Source organism: Pinus tabuliformis, chromosome 2_1 (genome assembly GCF_031772625.1).
Source record: "Pinus tabuliformis cultivar Carrire ecotype Pingquan chromosome 2_1, CPIR1, whole genome shotgun sequence".
NCBI classification, from domain to species: domain Eukaryota; kingdom Viridiplantae; phylum Streptophyta; class Pinopsida; order Pinales; family Pinaceae; genus Pinus; species Pinus tabuliformis.
Window position 1 is genome coordinate 681,968,696 of NC_142299.1, and position 9,042 is coordinate 681,977,737.

General features: G+C 36.8%; 1 protein-coding gene across 1 annotated transcript; it reads right to left on the reverse strand.

The window, feature by feature from the left end:
* Nucleotides 1-5,255: 5,255 nt before the first annotated feature.
* Nucleotides 5,256-7,467, reverse strand: LOC149202444 (uncharacterized). Its single transcript, XM_089399990.1, has 2 exons — nucleotides 7,230-7,467; nucleotides 5,256-6,195 (listed from the first exon to the last, which is right to left on the reverse strand). Exons 1-2 carry the CDS (start codon nucleotides 7,417-7,419, stop codon nucleotides 5,480-5,482), a joined length of 906 nt encoding a protein of 301 aa, XP_089256116.1. The 5' UTR covers nucleotides 7,420-7,467; the 3' UTR covers nucleotides 5,256-5,479.
* Nucleotides 7,468-9,042: the final 1,575 nt, after the last annotated feature.

Genomic DNA, 9,042 nt, shown 5'->3' on the forward strand with positions numbered 1-9,042 from the left:
CTCTTAATGCTTCCTTCATAGCTTTGATCCCAAAACAGGAAAAATCCATGACTCTGGATGGCTTCAGACCCATAGCTTTATGTAATGTGGTGTACAAAATTATTTCCAAGGTGATTGCCAATAGACTCAAGCCCCTCTTACCAGCTCTCATCTCAGAGGAGAAAACAGGCTATGTGGAAGGAAGACAAATCCTCAATAACATCATCCAAGCTCACGAGGTGGTACACTCTCTCAAAAGCAACAAACAAGCTGGTATGATCATTCAGCTGGACCTAGCGAAAGCTTACGACAAGCTAAGTTGGTCTTATATAAGGGAAGTTATAAGAGCATATGGCTTTGACCAAAACTGGATAAGATGGGTTATGGCACTAGTTACCACGACTAGTTTTTCCATCCTGCTCAATGGCGCTCCTTCAAGAACCTTCACACAATCCAGAGGTCTCAGACAAGGGGATCCACTCTCACAATTCCTCTTTGTCCTCATGATGGAAGGGCTAGGCAAAGCGATTAAAATGGCAAATGCTGAAGGAAGAATCCAGGGTATCAAACTCATCTTGGATGGAGAAGCAAATACTCATCAACAATTTATGGATGACACAATGTTGCGGGGCATACCCACAGTCAGGGAAGCCATAGCAATCAAAAAAATCTTAAATGACTTTGCTATGGAAGCTGGAACAAGGGTAAGCCTCAACAAATCAAAAGTTTTTGTCTTTAACACTGACATTTCTATTCAGAGAAACATCACCAGGATTCTTGGGTTTCAAAGGAACTGGTTACCTTCCATGTATCTGGGCATACCTCTCACAGACAAGCCTCTAAGCAAGCGAGTTTGGGAGCCAATAATAAATAAACTTCAGGACAAGATCAGAAAATAGACATGCAGGTCTTTAAATTTGGCGGGGCACCTTCTGCTCACACAGGCTATCTTGTAGGCAATTCCCATTTTCATGTTCTCAGCTCTTCCTGCTCCTAAAGGGGTTGAACAACAGATCAAGAGTATACAAAGGGATTTTCTATGGGGCAAAGGAGAAGAGAAAAAGAAATGGGTGCTAGTGGCCTAGGACAAGATCTGCAAACCCAACAGCCATGGTGGTTTGGGGTTTCATGACCCTCAAACCCTTAACAAAGCTTCAGGAGCTAAACTCTGGTGGAGGTGGATCAAGAAATCGACAATCCCCTAGTCCAAGATTTGGAAACAAAAATATGCCAAGAATTGGCAGGATAAAGATCACATTCGAATGTCAGGGCATCTTAAGGACTCCCACATTTGGAACCTTGCCTGGGAAAATAAAGGTAGTGTTCAGCAGCACAATTTCTTGGAGATCTGAGATGGGAACCTGGTTCGGTTTTGGGAGGATAACTGGAAAAAGGAACCCACTGTGTATAAGGATGAATTAGCAACTCTCAAGCATTATACTGATAACAAAGGTCTACTCATGGTAAATGACTTCTAGAACCAGGTAAGGAACAATGGAAAATGGAGAATTTGGAAGGATCTAGGCCACACTGAAGAGAGCCCTCTGAAGGCCCAAGCAAACACTCTTGCTCAGGAGCTAGAACACAGGAGGATTTTGGTATCATCCTTACCTGACCAACTAAGATGGGGAAGGAACACCGAAGGAAACTTCAACCTCAAAGAAGCTAAACAAGTAATAACAAGGTTTAACTACCAAAACCCTGATCAAGTTTGGAAGACTCTTTGGCAGAGCCCCCACTGGATGAAAATAAAGTTACTCATCTGGTTAGTTCATCAAAGGAAAATTTTAACTTGGGAGAATCTCTGGAAAAAAGGCTTCACTGGCCCATCCAGATGTTACCTATGTGGCTTACAAGAGGAAACGATGGATCACCTTCTCAGTCTCTACCCTTTCACCTCTACCATGTCGGAATGGGTGGCTTTAATATTTAAGCACATTGATAGGGATAGATTCAACATCTCCAACACTTTGAAGAATTAGAGGAAAAAATTCTCAGGGAATGGAATCATCAATAAAGCCTGGACTCTGGTTCCAGGCATTGTCATCTGGGATGTTTGGAAAGAACGTAATAGTAGGATCTTCAAGAACAAAGCAAGAAAGCCCCAACATATAATTGATCAATTTTTAAGGCAGCTTAAAGACACAGTTAGAAGCTTGTTGTGGAAACTTCCCAAGGACCCACCTCTGCCCCAAGATGCATGTATACTACTACATTTGGGTCTCCAGTATATAGGCCCATAGGGCATAATCAAGGGTGTGAGCCAAATAAATGCAGATATAAATATTTGGAAGCCTCCTCCACATGGTTTCCTAAAAGTCAATATAGATGGAGCATCTAAGGGCAACCCTGGGTTAGCTGGATTTGGGGGTCTTATAAGAGATGAACATGGATGAATAAAGGAGATATTTCATGGCCACTTGGGGAAGGCCACTAATAACATGGTGGAACTCATGGCCTTAGAGCAATACCTGGAAATCTTGGTGGACTCAAATTCACACAATGTCATCATTGAAGCAGATTCGGAATTGATTATTAGAGCGGCCAAGAAAATATGCAATGGTACGACACTGGATAAAGTGTCAAAACATTGGAGGCTATCACAGGTCTTTCTCCGTATTTATACCCACCTACAAACCTTAAAAATTCTACACTTTTTCCATGTGAAAAGAAAATCTAATATGTTCGCTGATCGTCTGGCAAATGAAGGAGTGATTAGTAAGGAAAGGGACACTCGACACGTTTGGGAGCTGATACCCCTAGGAAAACTATTAGAGGAATGCCTCTGTCAGGCTGCCATAGATAGGGATTGTTGGATCGACAGGCTGGATCGATGAGGCTCAAGAGACAGGCGGGAGTGCATGGATGCTTAATTGTTTGCTTGTTGAGTGGCAGTAGTTCATAGATAGTATTGACATCAGTATTCCAATGGATTTGAGCGGATGGTCGAGAGCAGTGGAGGAAGACCGAGGACGCAGTGGCGTGGAGATTGATTTTAAACTGATAAATCTCAGTTGAGTATGATCTATGGTGTTTGGGCAAGGGAGATATCCGACAGTTAATGAGAAGAGGTGGGTTGGAGAAACCCACAAGTGGATTTCGTGCTGAGGAAAGGCCACAAGCAGTAATTCCACGTTGGCTCTGCTTCCATACAATTAGTGACACATAGCAGTGAGGTGAGAGAGGGAAACCTCTTTTCGGGTGGATTTGGAGTGCGCAAGTTAATCGACCGAAATAGGTGTGAGCCATTAGATCTAGTGGAACGAGATCGACGGTTAACAGACGAGGATCTTGTTTCGAAGTCGGGAAGTGTTTTGACCATTGGATCTTGAGTAGATCAACGGTGCAGAAGAGCCGACGATTCTTTAGAAGGGTAGATTTCATACTTTTGAAATTTTGGTTTGAGCTACCGTTGGGTTCGGAGTAGTAGAAACAGGTTCGGAAACCCAAAAGTGGATTTCGGGCGGAGAAAAAGTCGTAAATGGTATTTCTTGGTTTCCTCCCATTCCATACACTCAGTGACACATATCAGTGAGGTGAGAAAGGGAAACCGCTTTTCGGGCAGATTTCAAGTGCACAAGTTAACCGGCTGAAATACATGTGAGCTGTTAGATCTGGTGGAGCAAGATCGACGGTTGACAGATGAGGAGCATGTTTTGAAGTTGGGAAGTTTTGTGACCGTTGGATCTTGGATAGATCAATGGTGAAGAAGTGTCGTCGTTTCTTTAGAGTGGTGGATTTCAATTTTTTAAATTGTGGTTTGTATTACCGTCGGATCTGGATTAGTGGATGTTTATGGAACTCTAAGACATTTGGAGGGGTTTTTTAACTTAGCGGAAGCTCCAAAGTTGTCATTGGATGACAGAGAGCCCTTGGGAGTTTAAAACTCCTTCCTGTTTATAAGTTTTTGGAAATCCGTGAGTATTGGTTTGATCTTGGCTTTGTTTTTCTTGTTATTGGCAATCTCATAACAGGCTAGTTCTTGTTTGGGTCTTTGCACTTGCAAAGAGGTGTAACATATGTAATGTACTTGTACAGTTAATAGAAGGCTCCATTCTTACCAAAAGAAATCTTAAAAATTAATAATAAATAAATAAAATTAATGTTATATAGAGATAAATAATTCAAAGTGAGAAAAAAATAATTTACATTTTAGTATGAGGACTATATGCAATTCTTCAGCTGATTGACATATAGAATGCAAAAATAATATTATTGATATTACATAATGTGTAATTCACTCTATATTTGGTTAACATATAATATTTAAAACAAAATTATATTAATAACTAGAAAATATCATATTGTAAACCATAAATAAAATATTTCAATATCCTTATTAAATAATATAATTTTATATGGGGAAAAACAAAATTATTTAAATTAAAAAAAAATTGTCGAATTTATTACATTCTTAATGTAGAGTTCATATCTAACATTTAAAAGATATTAACAACAAAAAAAGTTTATGTCAATTATAAATTAGCATAGATCCATCTTAAATCTGGATCTACCAAGGGCTCAGAGGGATCAAATCTATCAAAATGCAAGCCTTTTCTTGATTGCAAAACTTGAGGAAAGGTTTGCACCTCTAGAGGTTTAATTCATCTAGGATTTTAGTGGATCTAGAGAATGTAAATTATAAATTAGTATATATCCATCTTAAATCCCGATTTACCAAGCACCTAGACAGATTAAGCCTATCAAAATGCAAACATGTTTTTGAGTGCAAATCTTGAAAAAAAATTACACCTCAAAAAATTTGATTCCTCGGAAATTTTAGTGCATCTAAAATTAAAATAAATTTAAGCTAATTTTGAACCACACATTATTTAAAACATTTTAATATAAAAAAATAAATCTTTTTATAATTAATACATTTAACACTACTCTATTTCCATATAAAAATACATTTATTATTTTTTTATAACTCACTACAATTAAATTAAGTTAAATTAAATAAGAACAATTTAAGATAAATATTCCATTTTTGTGATATCTCAAATAAAAAATATCATAAAAACATTTAATATAAAAACGTGTCCTTGAAAAGAAAAACAATTAATTAATTAATTCATCCTTATTCGGTTAGCCTTATGAAACCTGCAAAATTTTAAGACTTAATTACATCATTACACTCGAGGAAAAATACTTTGATCAGTGATAAATTGTTTTAATTAGGGATTTATTTTGGTTGAAACTTGAAACAGATCAATTCAATGACCGATCCAAAGAAGCATTCATCCGAGGAAGCAAAATGAATATAACATTGAAGGTTTAGAAATAGTGATGTTTATTGCCAAATAAGGAAAAATTCATACAAAACCATAAAAACTAGTATCTCTAAGAACGCCCAAAGAACCCTGCCTAATCCAGACCTCTAATCTATGACTTCAACCCCAACAAGGCAGAATGTATAAAAATTATACACCATATATCAATCCAGACAATAGCTACAAACTGAATAGGACTGTGCACACTTGAAATATGAAGGATTCTTCTAGTGACCAGGAGGTGGCGGGGTCAGAAATGGGATAGGAGGGATTTGGAAGTTTGGAATTTGAAGAGGAGAACCTGGAACGGTTGGCACTGCAAATGGTGGAATACTGGGCAATGGAGGACTATTGGGGAGAGGAGGAACACTGGGCAATGGAGGAGTTTTGGGGAGAGGAGGAACACTGGGAAGTGAAGGAGTTTTTGGTAGAGGAGGTACACTGGGAAGTGAAGGAGTTTTTGGGAGAGGAGGAAGACTCGGCAGAGGAGGAGTGCTGAGCTTTGGAAAAGCGGGGGCATTGGGAAGAGTAGCAGGTGGAAATTTGGGCAGTGAAGGGATTGTGGGCGTTTGCTGGCCTGCTTTGGAGGATTGATCAGCATCCTCAGCCGTTGCTCGACCCCTTATCATGGTCAAGAAAGTTTCTCTGTAACATGATGGAGGCACAGTTTCAAGACGATAGCTGAAAGGCCCTGCACTGTAAGTCAGAACTCCATTGGAGTTCGATTGTAACGTGAGCTTTGTCGGGCCAGGGATTGAAGGAATCTTGCACGAATCGAGAGGGCTGCTGCGGGGCTTCACCCAACACTTGTTCAATTGATCAGCAGAATGTAAAATATGGGAAGGAATCTCCACTTTGAATTCTCCATTTTTGTTTGTTTCTCCTGTAACAGATACGCTCATCCCTTTTCTGTTAAGAGCGCATTCCACAGCTATTGAAGCACCTGTTCGTTCATCAAAACGGGAAATAAATTATGCACAATCAGTACATATTTATCTATTATCTGGTAAAATTAAAATTTGTGTATAAATTAGGATAGGTTTATTTTAAATACAGATGTAAGATGAGTACAAATTTTACGATGTAAATTTTTAAAAAATATAAAATATAATGTGTTATTTTTCATTGTTTAAATTGTAATTTTGAATGTTAAATAGAATATATAAATTTTAATCATAATTTTTGTCATATATAGATATATATGAAGTTGATATCTACATAAATTTTTTAACATAGTTTTCAAATAATTTATTTAAATATCTTGTTCAAATATTTTTGAAAAGTATAACATGTAAACATCTCATTCCCACATTTTTTACATCTAATTACTTTATGACATATTCATTTTTTTAAATTTTAGGCATTACTTTTCTATTTAAAAAATAATTTTTTATTTTTTATTTTATTTTAAAGGGCATGGACTGATTGACAAATTTACACATCCCCTCATATTGGGTTGTCTAATGAGTCTCTAGACTCAATTAAATGACCTATAGATATGGATAACAATCAGATAGAACTAGTGTATATAAATTAAATGGTTGATAGGCATAGATAACAATCCAAATAATTATGGGTTATTTTTAATTTTGAAAACTTGTAACTGATGAGAAGTAAACAATCATGTAAAACTAATATATATAAATTAAATGGTTGATACATATAGATAACAATCAAAATAATTATGGGTTACTTATAATTTTGAAAATTTGTAACTGATGAAAAACCAATATAGGAAAAAAAAATAGAAATAGCAAATAAAAACTCCAAAAAAACATTAATTTCATTGATTAAATTATGTATATAATTTCAAATTATATATACCTCTACAAATATTTTCAAATTATTAAATTTAAATCATTCCTAATATTTTATAAAAAAATAAAAATTCATAGTTTAATAAAATTTTCAAATTATTAAACCTAAATCATCCATAATATTTTATGAGGAATAACAATTCATGGCATGATATGATACCTGATATAACGTAGCCATTTTCAGAAAGCCTGTTCTCCAGGCATGCATCACAGAACACCTTTCCCACAACCACTACAGATTCAGAATTCTTCTCCTGGTTTGCATAATTGCTTGCAGCGCCCAAAGCCAAGTAACTTAACAGAAAACCTAGAACTGTAATTGGTATTCCAGGAATATTAACGGACGCCATGATAGCCAAAAATCTAACTCTGCTGTTTCTGCTGTGGGAAGATTGAGAATGGGTTTCTATATAGTGGCCTGGACTCCACTTTTTCTTTGATGGTTGCACTGTCCAGATACTAAGAGACACCAATAAAAGCAACAGTAGAGTAGCTGTATGTTGATGACCTACCCTGACAGAGTTCACATGTTGTCTGGGTTTTCTTGTGAGATGTTACCCACGCAAACGACTTTTTCAGGCAGAAAATGACCATGAATGGGGATTTTCAAACACCTCGTGAATATCGTCGCCGCCATACCAAACATTTTGTTTTATAAATGAGCTTCCGTACCGATTTGATTCTGAATTGTAAATGTTTCTCAATGTGAATTCAGCTGTTTCGAATTGTAATTTGAGTTTTGTGGTAGTCTACCACCACCTAAATCGACGTGACCTCTATGGCGTGACGAAATTTGCAATAACGTGGTCATTTTCTTTGCCGATGACATTTTTTTTTTTCAATCATAGTATTTATTTATTTTTCTAGGTTGAGCATAGTATATTGAATGGAAATGTTTCTTTCACTCCCAACCTGTGTTTCTGAAATAAACATTCTAAAATTGGCGTTAATTATTATGTATTCACTCTATTTTTAATTATATTATATTTTTATTTGCTGTGAGAGGTATGTATTCTATAATTCATTACGAGGGAAATATGTTGTTGTCTTTTTCTTTTTTTTATTTCTTTTTTTCCTAACTTAATAAAATATGGTTATAGCACAAACAAAAGTAATGGAAATTAATAAATATATGTATTTGATTTTTTAATTAAAAATATTATAAAATATAATTATATTTAATTTATTGGTTAAATATATTGATATTACATGTTACTCCCAAGGATTAGCTTAGCTGGTCAAATAAGTGCCTCGCGGTTCCCAAGGTCATATGGTCAATTCTCCCAGAAGCCTTTGGGGTTAGGCCTATCTATTGGCCGCAGGACCTGATACCCTTAATCAAGCTCAGATATTTCTGTGGACGTAGTGTGGACCCACATACCCTTGATCAAGTTCAGAGATTTCCGTGGATGCCACATACCCTTGATCAAGCTCAGATATTTTCGTGGACGCCTCATAGATGAAGCTCGGATATTTTCGTGGATGCCACATACCGTTGATCAAGCTCAGATATTTTCGTGGACACCACATACCCTTGATCAAGGCCTTGATCAAGCTCAGATATTTCTGTGGACGTAGTGTGAACCCACATACCCTTGATGAAGCTTAGATATTTTTGTGGATGCCACATACCCTTGATCAAGCTCAGATATTTACATGGATACCCTTAATCAAGCTCAGATATTTCCGTGGACGTAGTGTGGGCTCACATACCCTTGATCAAGTTCAAAGATTTCCGTGGATGCCACATACCCTTGATCAAGCTTAGATATTTTCGTGGACGCCACATAGATGAAACTCTGATATTTCCGTGGATGCCACATACCCTTGATCAAGCTCAGATATTTTCATGGACGCCACATACCCTTGATCAAGCTCAGATATTTCCATGGACACCACATACCCTTGATCAAGCTCAGATATTTCCGTGGACGTAGTGTGAACCCACATACCCTTGATGAAGCTTAGATATT

What these genes read in the sequence shown, in the direction of transcription:
- LOC149202444 (XM_089399990.1), bottom strand. Translation starts at nt 7,419, where the DNA reads ATGGCGTCCGTTAATATTCCTGGAATACCAATTACAGTTCTAGGTTTT. An exon ending in AAATGGCTACGTTATATCAG is followed by an intron (nt 6,196 to 7,229) that starts GTATCATATCAT and finishes ATGAACGAACAG; the next exon opens with GTGCTTCAATAGCTGTGGAA.